This window comes from Oncorhynchus mykiss, chromosome 27 (genome assembly GCF_013265735.2).
Source record: "Oncorhynchus mykiss isolate Arlee chromosome 27, USDA_OmykA_1.1, whole genome shotgun sequence".
Classification (NCBI taxonomy): Eukaryota; Metazoa; Chordata; class Actinopteri; order Salmoniformes; family Salmonidae; genus Oncorhynchus; species Oncorhynchus mykiss.
Window position 1 is genome coordinate 39,998,690 of NC_048591.1, and position 20,000 is coordinate 40,018,689.

Sequence of the window (20,000 nt, forward strand, 5' to 3'; positions counted from 1 at the left end):
AGAGGTGGTGGTTGGGCTCAGGGGAGGCGAGAGAGAAGAAGATGCAAGCAAGGCAAAAATCAATGGAAAGGAGAGAGGAGAAGACAGGCGGATTGATGTGATGACCTGGGAACTAGGCGATGTGCTTTGAGTACAAGATGAGGAAGAGGTCTGTGTGTGTGTGTGTGTGTGTGTGTGTGTGCGTGCGTTCGTGTGTGTGTCTATAACAGACTCAGACAGCTGAGGGGTGTCGTGACTGCAGCCTCAGACTACCCCTCTCCCCCCCGAGACAGTGGTCTGCGTGTCAACATCCCTCCCTCCTTTTCTGACACATTATATCTCTCTTACACCACACATGTTCTCTTTTCACTGGCTCTTTCTGTCTCTGTTTGTGTCTCAGTCTCTCTGTCTCATCTAGGGGCTACCCCAGAATCAGATATCAGCCTGCAGGAGTGGACTACTGTAATGAATTGGAAATGTTTTCTGACCATTTCTAGGGATAGGGTCTCTGGGGAGGACATTTATGAGGTAAAGAAAGGACATTTGAAACGGTTGTAGAATTGGAAGTCAGTAGCATTACTGTGAATTCAAGATTCTGTCTTGTCAAGCCTCAACATCTCCCCCTCTCTCTGTGTCTCTCCCATTCTCTCTCTCTCTCTCTCTCTCTCCCCTTCTCTCTCTCTCCCTTCTCTCTCTTTCCCCTTCTCTCTCTCTCCATCTCTCTCTCTCTCCCCTTCTCTCTCTCTCTCTCTCTCTCTCTCTCTCTCTCCATCTCTAACCCTCTCTCTCTCCATCTCTCTCCCCTTCTCTCTCTCTCTCCATCCCTCTCTCCATCTCTCTCCCCTTCATCTCTCTCCCCTTCTCTCTCTCTCTCTCTCTCTATCTCTCTCTCTCTCTCACCCTCTCTCTCTCTATGTCTCTATCTCTCTCTCTCTCTCTCTCTCTCTCTCCCTGTCTCTCTCTCTCTCTCTCTCTCTCTCTCTCACCTCATCCTGTAGTCCAGTGTTCTCTCCTCTCAGTAGCTGCAGTTCTGTTCTGGCCTGGCTCAGCTCTAGCGCCCCCTGTTGATGGGAGTGCTGCAGTACACGCTGTAGCCTCTCCTCTTTAGTGCTCCTCTCCTCCTGCATCTTCCTCAGTCTCTGCACCTCCTCTCTGAGCTCCTGTGTGGCTGAGTGGACCTGGGAGGACAGCTAGAGAGAGACACAGAAATATACACATCATAGAGATGTATTACCTAGAACAGACAAACAAAGAACAGCAATAGTCCCGAGTTGACAGCACTGACCATTAGACAAGCGTTTGGGAGTTTCACAAGTTTTACTCCATCAGGACAGCTGGGAAGGCACACAGTCTCTACCACTCTGTATGTCTGTCTATCTGAGACTGTCTATTTCGCTTAGTATCTTCGTCTTCTCCCATTCGTGTGTGTGCAGTCTATCCTGTACCAGCCTCAGGCCCACAGAGGCATCACTTCTGAATATGTGGAGCCTCCACCCTGCATAGCCCTCCTACCAGTGAATACCAGAGCGCCACACACACACACACACACACACACACACACACACACACACACACACACACACACACACACACACACACACACACACACACACACACACACCCACACACCCACCCACCCACCCACCCACCCACCCACCCACCCACCCACCCAAAGGGGAGTCACAGCCTAATTCCTTGAGGGCAGATAGACAGGCAGTCACAGCCTAATTCCTGAAGGGCAGATAAACAGGGAGACAGATAGACAGGGAGACAGATAGACAGGGAGTAAGAGCTAGACAGGGAGACAGAGATAGACAGGGAGACAGATAGACAGGGAGACAGATAGACAGGGAGACAGATAGACAGTGAGAAAGAGATAGACAGGGATACAGATAGACAGGGAGACAGAGAAAGGGAGGCAAATAGACAGGGAGAAAGAGAGAGACAGGGAGACAGATAGACAGGGAGAGATAGACAGGGAGAGATATCACTAAAACAATACAGAAATACACTACGGAAAAAGAAGGAACAGCACGTCAGAAATCAGCTCAATGTAATTGAAGAATCCATAGACTCTAACCACTTCTGCGAAAATTGGAAAACACTAAACAAACAACAACACGAAGAATTATCTATCCAAAATGGAGATGTATGGGTAAACCACTTCTCCAATCTTTTTGGCTCTATAACAAAGAATAAAGAGCAAAAACATATACATGATCAATTACAAATCTTAGAATCAACTATTAAAGACTACCAGAACCCACTGGATTCTCCAATTACCTTGAATGAGTTACAGGACAAAATAAAAACCCTCCAACCCAAAAAGGCCTGTGGTGTTGATGGTCTCCTTAATGAAATGATCAAATATACAGACAACAAAATCCAATTGGCTATACTAAAACTCTTTAACATCATACTTAGCTCTGGCATCTTCCCCAATATTTGGAACCAAGGACTGATCACCCCAATCCACAAAAGTGGAGACAAATTTGACCCCAATAACTACCGTGGAATATGCGTCAACAGTAACCTTGGGATAATCCTCTGCATTATCATTAACAGCAGACTCATACATTTCCTCAATGAAAACAATGTACTGAGCAAATGTCAAATCAGCTTTTTACCAAATTACCGTACAACAGACCATGTATTCACCCTGCACACCCTAATTGACAACCAAACAAACCAAAACAAAGGCAAAGTCTTCTCATGCTTTGTTGATTTCAAAAAAGCCTTCGACTCAATTTGGCATGAGGGTCTGCTATACAAATTGATGGAAAGTGGTGTTGGGGGTAAAACATACGACATTATAAAATCCATGTACACAAACAACAAGTGTGCGGTTAAAATTGGCAAAAACACACACATTTCTTCACACAGGGTCGTGGGGTGAGACAGGGATGCAGCTTAAGCCCCACCCTCTTCAACATATATATCAATGAATTGGCGCGGGCATTAGAAAAGTCTGCAGCACCCGGCCTCACCCTGCTAGAATCTGAAGTCAAATGTCTACTGTTTGCTGATGATCTGGTGCTTCTGTCACCAACCAAGGAGGACCTACAGCAGCACCTAGATCTTCTGCACAGATTCTGACTTGGGCCCTGACAGTAAATCTCAGTAAGACCAAAATAATGGTGTTTACAACGTAAAACACCAAATAATGCATGCAGAGCAGAATTAGGCCGATACCCACTAATTATCAAAATCCAGAAAAGAGCTGTTAAATTCTACAACCACCTAAAAGGAAGCGATTCCCAAACCTTCCATAACAAAGCCATCACCTACAGAGAGATGAACCTAGAGAAGAGTCCCCTAAGCAAGCTGGTCCTGGGGCTCTGTTCACAAACACAAACAGACCCCACAGAGCTCCAGGACAGCAGCACAATTAGACCCAACCAAATCATGAGAAAACAAAAAGATAATTACTTGACACATTGGAAAGAATTAACAAAAAAACAGAGCAAACTAGGATGCTATTTGGCCCTAAACAGAGAGTACACAGTGGCAGAATACCTGTCCACTGTGACTGACCCAAACTTAAGGAAAGCTTTGACTATGTACAGACTTAGTGAGCATAGCCTTGCTATTGAGAAAGGCCGCCGTAGACAGACACGGCTCTCAAGAGAAGACAGGCTATGTGCACACTGCCCACAAAATGAAGTGGAAACTGAGCTGCACTTCCTAACCTCCTGTCCAACGTATGACCATATTAGAGAGACAAATTTCCCACAGATTACACAGATCCACAAAGAATTCGAAAACAAATCCAATTTTAATAAACTCCCATATCTACTGGGGGAAATTCCACAGTGTGCCATCACAGCAGCAAGATTTGTGACCTGTTGCCACAAGAAAAGGGCAACCAGTGAAGAACAAACCCCATTGTAAATACAACCCATATTTATGCTTATTTATTTTACCTTGTGTTCTTTAACCATTTGTACATCGTTACAACACTGTATATGTATAATATGACATTTGTAATGTCTTTATTGTTTTGAAATTTCTGTATGTGTGATGTTTACTGTTAATTTTTATTGTTTATTTCACTTTGTATATTATCTACCTCACTTGCTTTGGCAATGTTAACACATGTTTCCCATGCCAATAAAGCCCCTTGAATTGAATTGAATTGATAGACAGGGAGACAGAGATAGACAGGGAGACAGAGATACAGGGAAAGATAGACATGGAGACAGAGATAAGGAGGCAAATAGACAGGGAGAAAGAGATAGACAGGGAGACAGATAGACAGGGAGAAAGAGATAGACAGGGAGTCAGATAGACAGGGAGACAGCTAGACTGGAAGACAGAGAGACATGGAATCAGAGATATACAGGGAGAAAGAGATAGACAGGGAGACAGAAAGACAGGGAGACAGATATACAGGGAGACAGATAGACTGGAAGACAGAGAGACAGGGAATCAGAGATAGACAGGGAGAAAGAGATGGACAGGGAGACAGAAAGACAGATAGACAGGGAGACAGATATACTGGGAGAAAAAGAGGGACATTCTGTTCAGTCTTGTTCTCAGAACGTTGTGCTTGCCTGCAGACCTGGAGCCCCCCGTGTTACTCGCTGCTTGACTGTGTCTGACATCTCTCCTACATTCAAAATAAATACTATAACTAAGGCAGGACATAGTGAGGGAAAGACAGACAGTAGTGATAGTTAAATGGTATTGTCTACTCCTTTCAGGACTGTGATCGGTACAACATACACAGAAGGCAACAGTTACCTTCCTCTGCAGCTGCTCCTTCTCTCTCTGGTACTGCAGCAGCAGCTCCCGACTCTTCTCCCTGTCAATCACCAGCTCTAACCCCGCCTCCCTCTTTAGCTCCTCTTCCTGCTCCTTCAGACGCACAGCATTCTGGGTCCTCTGCTCCTCCAGAACCGCCTGTAGCTGGGGATTTGGACATATAAGACTTTACAACAAGCACCTGTGCGCGCGCGCACACACACACACACACACACACACACACACACACTCATGCACACATGCTTCCTCACACACACTGGAATGACACAAACATTATAGGCTGTATACACAGCTTGGCGTGAAATAGCTGAGTGATGGATACCAAAGTAGAGAAAACAGTCCCTCTGCTCATCTCTATCCTTCTCCACCCTCCTCTTTTCCCCTAACAACCCTCTCTATCCTTCTTTTACTCTGATTTGGCAGTTCTTTCAGTTGTTTTATTTGCCGAGGAGAAAATTGAGACAGCTCGAGCTCAAAAAAAGATTGTCACAGAGCGCTACATTGACTTGAGTGTTTTGACACAGATGGGCTGTTCTCACCAGAGGTGGGCAGTGACATTTTGAATTATTGGGGATATAAAAAAAACTATTGTTGTGGCTGTTATGGAAAAACAACAATGGGGCTGGTGGCATGCAATGTCAGGCTTGGCCAAGGCCACCATATTTTCTAAAGCGCAGGCGAGATCAGAGGCTGCGTGTCAGGGCACTGGGGTGAGGCGAGTGTATGTGTGTGTGAGAGTGTGTGTACATAGTGAGTGTGTCTGTATGCAACTGCCTATGTACACACTTGCGTGTATGTACAGCACAGTATGTGTAGGAATGACAGACTGCTTACTTCTCTTTGAGTACAGGGGCATGGGTTGGGTGTGTGTGTGAGTGACTTGGCGTGACCACTTCCTTCTCTCTGGGTGCATGTCTGTGTGAGGGACAGGGGTGGAGTGTGTGTGCGTGTGTGAGTCAGTGAGTGTGTGAAAATGTGTGCGAGAGAGGGAGGGAGAGAGAGAGAGAGAGAGAGAGAGAGAGAGAGAGAGAGAGAGAGAGAGAATTCCAATAAACAAAATCATGAACCAATCAAAGGAATCATACTTACAATACTGGAAAAACGAAACAAAATCCCAAAGCCGACTAAATTGCTATCTGACCCTAAACAGAGAATATGAATTGGCTGATTATCTCTACTCTGTCAGAGATACGAAGCAGAGACAGATCCTTACCAAGTACAGGCTGAGTGACCACCGATTGGCAATAGAAACCGGCAGACATAAAAAGACATGGCTACCCAAAGAGGAGCGTGTATGTGGTCACTGCATGACAGGGGAGGTAGAGACAGAGATGCACTTTCTCCTTTACTGTGATAAATATTCCTCACAAAGAGACTCATTATTCACAGAAATGACTACATATATTCCAAATTTTTACAAATTGAACCCAGAGGAAAAACTAAGAATACTCATGGGCGAAGGAGCAATGGCTCCTCTTGCAGCCAAATATGTATTTTCCTGCCATAGCCTGAGGGACACTGAATAATAACATCTGCATAGTAAACAGTAACTTACTTATTATTACTATTATTGTTATTACTATAATTATTAATGTTTACTGTAGACTGTTACCATTTTATTGTTATTATTTTTGTATTTAATTTTGTATTATTATTTACTACCATTTTATATTATTATTTGCTATCATTTATAATTTTGTTACAATGTATATGGTATACATTGTTGCTTTGGCAATATTGACACAATGTTTTTCATGCCAATAAAGCAGCTTGAATTTGAATTTGAATTTGAGAGAGAGAGAGAGAGAGAGAGAGAGAGAGAGAGAGAGAGAGAGAGAGAGAGAGAGAGAGAGAGAGAGAGAGAGAGAGAGAGAGAGAGAGAGAGAGAGAGAGAGAGAGAGAGAGAGAGAGAGAGAGAGAGAGAGAGCGAGAGAGATAGATAGATAGATAGATAGATAGATAGATAGATAGAGAGACAGAGAGAGATAGAGAGAGAGAGGGAGAGAGAGAGAGAGAGACCACTTCCTCCTCTCTTGGTGAGCGTCCGTGTGAGGGGCAGGAAACCGGAGGGAGAGCAGTGTAATTTTCTGGGAATCAGAAGGCATCTTAATACTGCCGTGCTGAGGCTGAAACCTCACTAACCCCCCCTGACCCCCACCACCAGTCTGGCGTAGGGGATAAGACCAATAAAACTAACACAACACACATTTCAGCCGTGGGGGTGTGTCGTGTCTTCACTGCACAGGGCTTGGTGTGAGAGACACTGGACTGGTGGCCTGTCATCATAATAATATCACCACCTCCTCTGACTGGATTACAATGTTTTTCTGCCTTGCTTTAAAACATGGGACTTTGTATCTGCTGAGGCAATTCTGTGGTGCTGAAGGAAAGGAGGAAGCCCAGAAGATGAAGTTATCCTAGACGATAGGAACCACTGTGTACCTTGAAGGGCAGCTCCTGTCTGTGGTCATCCTCCATCTTGGTCAAGGCTTTACGATGAGACTCCATCATCCTCTCACTGTCAACATCAATAAAACAGGCATACAACGTTGATACGACATTCATACAAATCGATACGTCAATACAACGTCGATACAACATTAATACGTTGATACGACATGGATACAACGTTAATACAACATTAATACGTTGATACGACATTCATACAAATCGATACGTCAATACAACGTCGATACAACATTAATACGTTGATACGACATTCATACAAATCGATACGTCAATACAACGTCGATACAACATTAATACGTTGATACGACATGGATACAACGTTAATACAACATTAATACAACGATATCAAATCTCACATTGAAAACACACAGTGAGTCAACACGACATAAGTCCCTGTCTAGTAAACATGACTTCACCACGCATTGATTGTTACTAGATGGACATGTTAAACACTACACTTTCCTCAACAACATAACATAACTACTATCCTGAACTCAATTATAAACACAACATGTAAAGTGTTGGTCCCATGTTTCATGAGCTGAAATAAAAGAGGCCAGAAATGTTCTATATGGACAAAAAGCTTATTTCTTACACATACTGTGAACAAATGTGTTTTACATCCCTGTTAGTGAGCATTTCTTCTTTGTCAAGATAATCTATCCACCTGACAGGTGCGGCATATCAAGAAGCTGATTAAACAGAATGATCATTACACAGGTGCACCTTGTGTTTTAGAGAATTTGGCAGTACTTCCAACCCGCCTCACAACCACAGACCACGTGATACCGTGCAAGGCCAGGCCCTAGATATCCTGCTTCTTCACCTACGGGATGGTCTGAGACCAGCCACCCGGACAGATGAAGAAACTGTGGGATGGTCTGTGACCAGCCACCCAGACAGATGAAGAAACGATGGGTTTTGCACAACCACAGACCACGTGATACCGTGCAAGGCCAGGCCCTAGATATCCTGCTTCTTCACCTACGGGATGGTCTGAGACCAGCCACCCAGACAGATGAAGAAACGGTGGGTTTTGCACAACCACAGACCACGTGATACCGTGCAAGGCCAGGCCCTAGATATCCTGCTTCTTCACCTACGGGATGGTCTGAGACCAGCCACCCGGACAGATGAAGAAACGGTGGGTTTGCACAACCACAGACCACGTGATACCGTGCAAGGCCAGGCCCTAGATATCCTGCTTCTTCACCTACGGGATGGTCTGAGACCAGCCACCCAGACAGATGAAGAAACGGTGGGTTTGCACAACCACAGACCACGTGATACCGTGCAAGGCCAGGCCCTAGATATCCTGCTTCTTCACCTACGGGATGGTCTGAGACCAGCCACCCAGACAGATGAAGAAACGGTGGGTTTGCACAACCACAGACCACGTGATACCGTGCAAGGCCAGGCCCTAGATATCCTGCTTCTTCACCTACGGGATGGTCTGAGACCAGCCACCCAGACAGATGAAGAAACGGTGGGTTTGCACAACCACAGACCACGTGATACCGTGCAAGGCCAGGCCCTAGATATCCTGCTTCTTCACCTACGGGATGGTCTGAGACCAGCCACCCAGACAGATGAAGAAACGGTGGGTTTGCACAACCACAGACCACGTGATACCGTGCAAGGCCAGGCCCTAGATATCCTGCTTCTTCACCTACGGGATGGTCTGAGACCAGCCACCCAGACAGATGAAGAAACGGTGGGTTTGCACAACCACAGACCACGTGATACCGTGCAAGGCCAGGCCCTAGATATCCTGCTTCTTCACCTACGGGATGGTCTGAGACCAGCCACCCAGACAGATGAAGAAACAGTGGGTTTGCACAACCACAGACCACGTGATACCGTGCAAGGCCAGGCCCTAGATATCCTGCTTCTTCACCTACGGGATGGTCTGAGACCAGCCACCCAGACAGATGAAGAAACGGTGGGTTTGCACAACCACAGACCACATGATACCGTGCAAGGCCAGGCCCTAGATATCCTGCTTCTTCACCTACGGGATGGTCTGAGACCAGCCACCCGGACAGATGAAGAAACTGTGGGATGGTCTGTGACCAGCCACCCAGACAGATGAAGAAACGGTGGGTTTGCACAACCACAGACCACGTGATACCGTGCAAGGCCAGGCCCTAGATATCCTGCTTCTTCACCTACGGGATGGTCTGAGACCAGCCACCCAGACAGATGAAGAAACGGTGGGTTTGCACAACCACAGACCACGTGATACCGTGCAAGGCCAGGCCCTAGATATCCTGCTTCTTCACCTACGGGATGGTCTGAGACCAGCCACCCGGACAGATGAAGAAACGGTGGGTTTGCACAACCACAGACCACGTGATACCGTGCAAGGCCAGGCCCTAGATATCCTGCTTCTTCACCTACGGGATGGTCTGAGACCAGCCACCCGGACAGATGAAGAAACGGTGGGTTTGCACAACCAAAGACCACGTGATACCGTGCAAGGCCAGGCCCTAGATATCCTGCTTCTTCACCTACGGGATGGTCTGAGACCAGCCACCCGGACAGATGAAGAAACGGTGGGTTTGCACAACCAAAGACCACGTGATACCGTGCAAGGCCAGGCCCTAGATATCCTGCTTCTTCACCTACGGGATGGTCTGAGACCAGCCACCCAGACAGATGAAGAAACGGTGGGTTTGCACAACCACAGACCACGTGATACCGTGCAAGGCCAGGCCCTAGATATCCTGCTTCTTCACCTACGGGATGGTCTGAGACCAGCCACCCAGACAGATGAAGAAACGGTGGGTTTGCACAACCACAGACCACGTGATACCGTGCAAGGCCAGGCCCTAGATATCCTGCTTCTTCACCTACGGGATGGTCTGAGACCAGCCACCCAGACAGATGAAGAAACGGTGGGTTTGCACAACCACAGACCACGTGATACCGTGCAAGGCCAGGCCCTAGATATCCTGCTTCTTCACCTACGGGATGGTCTGAGACCAGCCACCCAGACAGATGAAGAAACGGTGGGTTTGCACAACCACAGACCACGTGATACCGTGCAAGGCCAGGCCCTAGATATCCTGCTTCTTCACCTACGGGATGGTCTGAGACCAGCCACCCAGACAGATGAAGAAACGGTGGGTTTGCACAACCACAGACCACGTGATACCGTGCAAGGCCAGGCCCTAGATATCCTGCTTCTTCACCTACGGGATGGTCTGAGACCAGCCACCCAGACAGATGAAGAAACGGTGGGTTTGCACAACCACAGACCACGTGATACCGTGCAAGGCCAGGCCCTAGATATCCTGCTTCTTCACCTACGGGATGGTCTGAGACCAGCCACCCAGACAGATGAAGAAACAGTGGGTTTGCACAACCACAGACCACGTGATACCGTGCAAGGCCAGGCCCTAGATATCCTGCTTCTTCACCTACGGGATGGTCTGAGACCAGCCACCCAGACAGATGAAGAAACGGTGGGTTTGCACAACCACAGACCACGTGATACCGTGCAAGGCCAGGCCCTAGATATCCTGCTTCTTCACCTACGGGATGGTCTGAGACCAGCCACCCGGACAGATGAAGAAACTGTGGGATGGTCTGTGACCAGCCACCCAGACAGATGAAGAAACGGTGGGTTTGCACAACCACAGACCACGTGATACCGTGCAAGGCCAGGCCCTAGATATCCTGCTTCTTCACCTACGGGATGGTCTGAGACCAGCCACCCAGACAGATGAAGAAACGGTGGGTTTGCACAACCACAGACCACGTGATACCGTGCAAGGCCAGGCCCTAGATATCCTGCTTCTTCACCTACGGGATGGTCTGAGACCAGCCACCCGGACAGATGAAGAAACGGTGGGTTTGCACAACCACAGACCACGTGATACCGTGCAAGGCCAGGCCCTAGATATCCTGCTTCTTCACCTACGGGATGGTCTGAGACCAGCCACCCGGACAGATGAAGAAACGGTGGATTTGCACAACCAAAGACCACGTGATACCGTGCAAGGCCAGGCCCTAGATATCCTGCTTCTTCACCTACGGGATGGTCTGAGACCAGCCACCCGGACAGATGAAGAAACGGTGGGTTTGCACAACCAAAGACCACGTGATACCGTGCAAGGCCAGGCCCTAGATATCCTGCTTCTTCACCTACGGGATGGTCTGAGACCAGCCACCCAGACAGATGAAGAAACGGTGGGTTTGCACAACCACAGACCACGTGATACCGTGCAAGGCCAGGCCCTAGATATCCTGCTTCTTCACCTACGGGATGGTCTGAGACCAGCCACCCAGACAGATGAAGAAACGGTGGGTTTGCACAACCACAGACCACGTGATACCGTGCAAGGCCAGGCCCTAGATATCCTGCTTCTTCACCTACGGGATGGTCTGAGACCAGCCACCCAGACAGATGAAGAAACGGTGGGTTTACACAACCACAGACCACGTGATACCGTGCAAGGCCAGGCCCTAGATATCCTGCTTCTTCACCTACGGGATGGTCTGAGACCAGCCACCCAGACAGATGAAGAAACAGTGGGTTTGCACAACCACAGACCACGTGATACCGTGCAAGGCCAGGCCCTAGATATCCTGCTTCTTCACCTACGGGATGGTCTGAGACCAGCCACCCAGACAGATGAAGAAACGGTGGATTTACACAACCACAGACCACGTGATACCGTGCAAGGCCAGGCCCTAGATATCCTGCTTCTTCACCTACGGGATGGTCTGAGACCAGCCACCCAGACAGATGAAGAAACGGTGGGTTTGCACAACCACAGACCACATGATACCGTGCAAGGCCAGGCCCTAGATATCCTGCTTCTTCACCTACGGGATGGTCTGAGACCAGCCACCCGGACAGATGAAGAAACTGTGGGATGGTCTGTGACCAGCCACCCAGACAGATGAAGAAACGGTGGGTTTGCACAACCACAGACCACGTGATACCGTGCAAGGCCAGGCCCTAGATATCCTGCTTCTTCACCTACGGGATGGTCTGAGACCAGCCACCCAGACAGATGAAGAAACGGTGGGTTTGCACAACCACAGACCACGTGATACCGTGCAAGGCCAGGCCCTAGATATCCTGCTTCTTCACCTACGGGATGGTCTGAGACCAGCCACCCGGACAGATGAAGAAACGGTGGGTTTGCACAACCACAGACCACGTGATACCGTGCAAGGCCAGGCCCTAGATATCCTGCTTCTTCACCTACGGGATGGTCTGAGACCAGCCACCCGGACAGATGAAGAAACGGTGGGTTTGCACAACCAAAGACCACGTGATACCGTGCAAGGCCAGGCCCTAGATATCCTGCTTCTTCACCTACGGGATGGTCTGAGACCAGCCACCCGGACAGATGAAGAAACGGTGGGTTTGCACAACCAAAGACCACGTGATACCGTGCAAGGCCAGGCCCTAGATATCCTGCTTCTTCACCTACGGGATGGTCTGAGACCAGCCACCCAGACAGATGAAGAAACGGTGGGTTTGCACAACCACAGACCACGTGATACCGTGCAAGGCCAGGCCCTAGATATCCTGCTTCTTCACCTACGGGATGGTCTGAGACCAGCCACCCAGACAGATGAAGAAACGGTGGGTTTGCACAACCACAGACCACGTGATACCGTGCAAGGCCAGGCCCTAGATATCCTGCTTCTTCACCTACGGGATGGTCTGAGACCAGCCACCCAGACAGATGAAGAAACGGTGGGTTTGCACAACCACAGACCACGTGATACCGTGCAAGGCCAGGCCCTAGATATCCTGCTTCTTCACCTACGGGATGGTCTGAGACCAGCCACCCAGACAGATGAAGAAACGGTGGGTTTGCACAACCACAGACCACGTGATACCGTGCAAGGCCAGGCCCTAGATATCCTGCTTCTTCACCTACGGGATGGTCTGAGACCAGCCACCCAGACAGATGAAGAAACGGTGGGTTTGCACAACCACAGACCACGTGATACCGTGCAAGGCCAGGCCCTAGATATCCTGCTTCTTCACCTACGGGATGGTCTGAGACCAGCCACCCAGACAGATGAAGAAACGGTGGGTTTGCACAACCACAGACCACGTGATACCGTGCAAGGCCAGGCCCTAGATATCCTGCTTCTTCACCTACGGGATGGTCTGAGACCAGCCACCCAGACAGATGAAGAAACAGTGGGTTTGCACAACCACAGACCACGTGATACCGTGCAAGGCCAGGCCCTAGATATCCTGCTTCTTCACCTACGGGATGGTCTGAGACCAGCCACCCAGACAGATGAAGAAACGGTGGGTTTGCACAACCACAGACCACGTGATACCGTGCAAGGCCAGGCCCTAGATATCCTGCTTCTTCACCTACGGGATGGTCTGAGACCAGCCACCCGGACAGATGAAGAAACTGTGGGATGGTCTGTGACCAGCCACCCAGACAGATGAAGAAACGGTGGGTTTGCACAACCACAGACCACGTGATACCGTGCAAGGCCAGGCCCTAGATATCCTGCTTCTTCACCTACGGGATGGTCTGAGACCAGCCACCCAGACAGATGAAGAAACGGTGGGTTTGCACAACCACAGACCACGTGATACCGTGCAAGGCCAGGCCCTAGATATCCTGCTTCTTCACCTACGGGATGGTCTGAGACCAGCCACCCGGACAGATGAAGAAACGGTGGGTTTGCACAACCACAGACCACGTGATACCGTGCAAGGCCAGGCCCTAGATATCCTGCTTCTTCACCTACGGGATGGTCTGAGACCAGCCACCCGGACAGATGAAGAAACGGTGGATTTGCACAACCAAAGACCACGTGATACCGTGCAAGGCCAGGCCCTAGATATCCTGCTTCTTCACCTACGGGATGGTCTGAGACCAGCCACCCGGACAGATGAAGAAACGGTGGGTTTGCACAACCAAAGACCACGTGATACCGTGCAAGGCCAGGCCCTAGATATCCTGCTTCTTCACCTACGGGATGGTCTGAGACCAGCCACCCAGACAGATGAAGAAACGGTGGGTTTGCACAACCACAGACCACGTGATACCGTGCAAGGCCAGGCCCTAGATATCCTGCTTCTTCACCTACGGGATGGTCTGAGACCAGCCACCCAGACAGATGAAGAAACGGTGGGTTTGCACAACCACAGACCACGTGATACCGTGCAAGGCCAGGCCCTAGATATCCTGCTTCTTCACCTACGGGATGGTCTGAGACCAGCCACCCAGACAGATGAAGAAACAGTGGGTTTGCACAACCACAGACCACGTGATACCGTGCAAGGCCAGGCCCTAGATATCCTGCTTCTTCACCTACGGGATGGTCTGAGACCAGCCACCCAGACAGATGAAGAAACAGTGGGTTTGCACAACCACAGACCACGTGATACCGTGCAAGGCCAGGCCCTAGATATCCTGCTTCTTCACCTACGGGATGGTCTGAGACCAGCCACCCAGACAGATGAAGAAACGGTGGATTTACACAACCACAGACCACGTGATACCGTGCAAGGCCAGGCCCTAGATATCCTGCTTCTTCACCTACGGGATGGTCTGAGACCAGCCACCCAGACAGATGAAGAAACGGTGGGTTTGCACAACCACAGACCACGTGATACCGTGCAAGGCCAGGCCCTAGATATCCTGCTTCTTCACCTACGGGATGGTCTGAGACCAGCCACCCAGACAGATGAAGAAACGGTGGGTTTGCACAACCACAGACCACGTGATACCGTGCAAGGCCAGGCCCTAGATATCCTGCTTCTTCACCTACGGGATGGTCTGAGACCAGCCACCCAGACAGATGAAGAAACGGTGGGTTTGCACAACCACAGACCATGTGATACCGTGCAAGGCCAGGCCCTAGATATCCTGCTTCTTCACCTACGGGATGGTCTGAGACCAGCCACCCAGACAGATGAAGAAACGGTGGGTTTACACAACCACAGACCACGTGATACCGTGCAAGGCCAGGCCCTAGATATCCTGCTTCTTCACCTACGGGATGGTCTGAGACCAGCCACCCAGACAGATGAAGAAACGGTGGGTTTGCACAACCACAGACCACGTGATACCGTGCAAGGCCAGGCCCTAGATATCCTGCTTCTTCACCTACGGGATGGTCTGAGACCAGCCACCCAGACAGCTGAAGAAACGGTGGGTTTACACAACCGAAGACCACGTGATACCGTGCAAGGCCAGGCCCTAGATATCCTGCTTCTTCACCTACGGGATGGTCTGAGACCAGCCACCCAGACAGATGAAGAAACGGTGGGTTTGCACAACCACAGACCACGTGATACCGTGCAAGGCCAGGCCCTAGATATCCTGCTTCTTCACCTACGGGATGGTCTGTGACCAGCCACCCGGACAGATGAAGAAACGGTGGGTTTACACAACCACAGACCACGTGATACCGTGCAAGGCCAGGCCCTAGATATCCTGCTTCTTCACCTACGGGATGGTCTGAGACCAGCCACCCAGACAGATGAAGAAACGGTGGGTTTGCACAACCACAGACCACGTGATACCGTGCAAGGCCAGGCCCTAGATATCCTGCTTCTTCACCTACGGGATGGTCTGAGACCAGCCACCCAGACAGATGAAGAAACGGTGGGTTTGCACAACCACAGACCATGTGATACCGTGCAAGGCCAGGCCCTAGATATCCTGCTTCTTCACCTACGGGATGGTCTGAGACCAGCCACCCAGACAGATGAAGAAACGGTGGGTTTACACAACCACAGACTACGTGATACCGTGCAAGGCCAGGCCCTAGATATCCTGCTTCTTCACCTACGGGATGGTCTGAGACCAGCCACCCAGACAGATGAAGAAACGGTGGGTTTGCACAACCACAGACCACGTGATACCGTGCAAGGCCAGGCCCTAGATATCCTGCTTCTTCACCTACGGGATGGTCTGAGACCAGCCACCCAGACAGCTGAAGAAACGGTGGGTTTACACAACCGAAGACCACGTGATACCGTGCAAGGCCAGGCCCTAGATATCCTGCTTCTTCACCTACGGGATGGTCTGAGACCAGCCACCCAGACAGATGAAGAAACGGTGGGTTTGCACAACCACAGACCACGTGATACCGTGCAAGGCCAGGCCCTAGATATCCTGCTTCTTCACCTACGGGATGGTCTGAGACCAGCCACCCAGACAGATGAAGAAACGGTGGGTTTGCACAACCACAGACCACGTGATACCGTGCAAGGCCAGGCCCTAGATATCCTGCTTCTTCACCTACGGGATGGTCTGAGACCAGCCACCCAGACAGATGAAGAAACGGTGGGTTTGCACAACCACAGACCATGTGATACCGTGCAAGGCCAGGCCCTAGATATCCTGCTTCTTCACCTACGGGATGGTCTGAGACCAGCCACCCAGACAGATGAAGAAACGGTGGGTTTACACAACCACAGACCACGTGATACCGTGCAAGGCCAGGCCCTAGATATCCTGCTTCTTCACCTACGGGATGGTCTGAGACCAGCCACCCAGACAGATGAAGAAACGGTGGGTTTGCACAACCACAGACCACGTGATACCGTGCAAGGCCAGGCCCTAGATATCCTGCTTCTTCACCTACGGGATGGTCTGAGACCAGCCACCCAGACAGCTGAAGAAACGGTGGGTTTACACAACCGAAGACCACGTGATACCGTGCAAGGCCAGGCCCTAGATATCCTGCTTCTTCACCTACGGGATGGTCTGAGACCAGCCACCCAGACAGATGAAGAAACGGTGGGTTTGCACAACCACAGACCACGTGATACCGTGCAAGGCCAGGCCCTAGATATCCTGCTTCTTCACCTACGGGATGGTCTGTGACCAGCCACCCGGACAGATGAAGAAACGGTGGGTTTACACAACCACAGACCACGTGATACCGTGCAAGGCCAGGCCCTAGATATCCTGCTTCTTCACCTACGGGATGGTCTGAGACCAGCCACCCAGACAGATGAAGAAACGGTGGGTTTGCACAACCACAGACCACGTGATACCGTGCAAGGCCAGGCCCTAGATATCCTGCTTCTTCACCTACGGGATGGTCTGAGACCAGCCATCCAGACAGATGAAGAAACTGTGGGTTTGCACAACCACAGACCACGTGATACCGTGCAAGGCCAGGCCCTAGATATCCTGCTTCTTCACCTACGGGATGGTCTGAGACCAGCCACCCAGACAGATGATGAAACGGTGGGTTTACACAACCACAGACCACGTGATACCGTGCAGGGCCAGGCCCTAGATATCCTGCTTCTTCACCTACGGGATGGTCTGAGACCAGCCACCCAGACAGATGAAGAAACGGTGGGTTTGCACAACCACAGACCACGTGATACCGTGCAAGGCCAGGCCCTAGATATCCTGCTTCTTCACCTACGGGATGGTCTGAGACCAGCCACCCAGACAGATGAAGAAACGGTGGGTTTACACAACCACAGACCACGTGATACCGTGCAAGGCCAGGCCCTAGATATCCTGCTTCTTCACCTACGGGATGGTCTGAGACCAGCCACCCAGACAGATGAAGAAACGGTGGGTTTTGCACAACCACAGAATATCTGCACAAACTGTCAGAAACCGTCTCAGTGAAACTCATCTGTGTGCTCGTCATCCTCAGAGTGCCTCATGGCGGGGTTATGGTACGGGCAGGCACAAACTGTCAGAAACCGTCTCAGTGAAACTCATCTGTGTGCTCGTCATCCTCAGAGTGCCTCATGGCGGGGTTATGGTACGGGCAGGCATAAGCTACGGACAACAAACACAATTTCATTTTATTGATGGCAATTTGAATGCACAGAGATACCGTGACAACATCCTGAGACCCATTGTCGTGCCATTCAACCACCATCATCACCTCATGTTTCAGTCTGATAATGCACGGCCCCAAGGATCTGTACACAATTCCTGGAAGCTGAAAATGTCCCAGTTCTTCCATGGCCTGTATACTCACCAGACATGTCACCCATTGAGCAGGTTTGTGATGGTCTTGATCTACGTGTACGACAGCGTGTTCCAGTTCCCACCAATATCCAGCTACTGCACACAGCCATTGAAGAGGAGTGGGACAACATTCCACAGGCCACAATCAACAGCCTGATCAATTCTATGTGAAGGAGATCGCGCCGCATGATTCATCGCGTGACGTATTGTTGTCTCTACCTTCTTGCCCTTTGTGCTGTTGTCTGTGCCCGAATAATGTTTGTACCCTGTTTTGTGCTGCTACCATGTTGTGCTGCTGCCATGTTGTGTTGCTACCATGTCGTTGTCATGTGTTGCTACCATGCTGTGTTGTCATGTGTTGCTGCCTTCCTATGTTGTTGTCTTAGGTCTCTCTTTATGTAGTGTTGTGGTGTCTCTCTTGCCAGTCTCTCTTTATGTAGTGTTGTGTTGTCTCTCTTGCCAGTCTCTCTTTATGTAGTGTTGTGGTGTCTCTCTTGCCAGTCTCTCTTTATGTAGTGTTGTGGTGTCTCTCTTGCCAGTCTCTCTTTATGTAGTGTTGTGGTGTCTCTCTTGCCAGTCTCTCTTTGTGTAGTGTTGTTTGTCTCTCTTGCCAGTCTCTCTTTATGTAGTGTTGTGGAGTCTCTCTTGTCGTGATGTGTGTTTTGTCCTATATTTTTATTTTAAAATCCCAGCCCCCGTCCCCACAGGAGGCCTTTTGCATTCTGGTAGGCCGTCATTGTAAATAAAAAATGATTCTTAACTGAGCTGCCTGGTTAAATAAAGGTCAAATAAAAAATAAATACAAAACTAAAAATAATAATAATGGTTTTCGGATCCACACCCCTACTTTTTTAATAAGGTATCTGTGACAAACAGATGCATAATCTGTATTCCCAGTCATGTGAAATCCATAGATTAGGGCCTAATGAATTGATTTCAATTGACTGATTTCCTTATATGAACTGTGACTCTGTAAAATCTTTGAAATTGTTGCATGTTGCGTTTACATTTTTGTTCAGCGTAGATTAAACTGTCAAAAAATATCAGATGTTTATATTCATGACTGGTTTGAGGTCATAGAGACAGACGGTCATCCATCTGGTAGGAACAACTAAAATGGTGGATTGTTTGCCCAAGGGGACAGGCACATTTCTGAAAAACAAAACCAAGCCATCACCATGGAGAAATCCGTCCAAATAGCACACAAACAACCCTCACAGCTAAACCAACACTATCATAAAGCTCTGAGGAGACAATTAGAGCTGTGTGCAACGTGTGTGTGTCAGCGTGTGTATGTGCATGTCTGTGTGTGTTAAATGTGTGCCAGAATGCCAGAGCAGGCAGGGCTAATCCCCAGTCTCCCAGGAAGGGTTCAGAAGTCACTGTGTCCTCCTCAGTATGGGTGAACCAACAATGGGAAACTACTCTCTAATCCGTTCCAATCCACCAAGGTTTTCCCTCCCAGCGTTCCTGAGATGCAGGGACCTAATGTTCAGAAAAGCAGGTGTGTGTGTGTGTGTGTGTGTGTGTGTGTGTGTGTGTGTGTGTGTGGACTTAGTACTCAGACAGCGAGCGAGTCAGACATAAACAAACAAACGGAATCCTGCAGCTGTAATGCTGTTCCAATGTTTGCCTTTTACCTTGATATAGTATAATCACAGTAATACATACTGGATACTATAATCACAGTAATACATACTGGATACTATAATCACAGTAATACACACTGGATACTATAATCACAGTAATACACACTGGATACTATAATCACAGTAATACATACTGGATACTATAATCACAGTAATACATACTGGATACTATAATCACAGT

The 20,000-nt window shown here is 49.3% G+C and overlaps 1 protein-coding gene across 1 annotated transcript in view; it reads right to left on the reverse strand.

The window, feature by feature from the left end:
* Positions 1–20,000, reverse strand: part of lekr1 (leucine, glutamate and lysine rich 1) — a 205,870-nt gene that overhangs the window by 14,145 nt on the left and 171,725 nt on the right. Inside the window, exons 9-11 of the mRNA XM_036965369.1 lie at positions 7,186–7,261; positions 4,723–4,887; positions 966–1,169 (exon numbers count right to left, since the gene is read on the reverse strand). Of these exons, the coding sequence (XP_036821264.1) occupies positions 966–1,169; positions 4,723–4,887; positions 7,186–7,261 (445 nt within the window). The remainder of the gene's footprint in view (positions 1–965; positions 1,170–4,722; positions 4,888–7,185; positions 7,262–20,000) is intronic.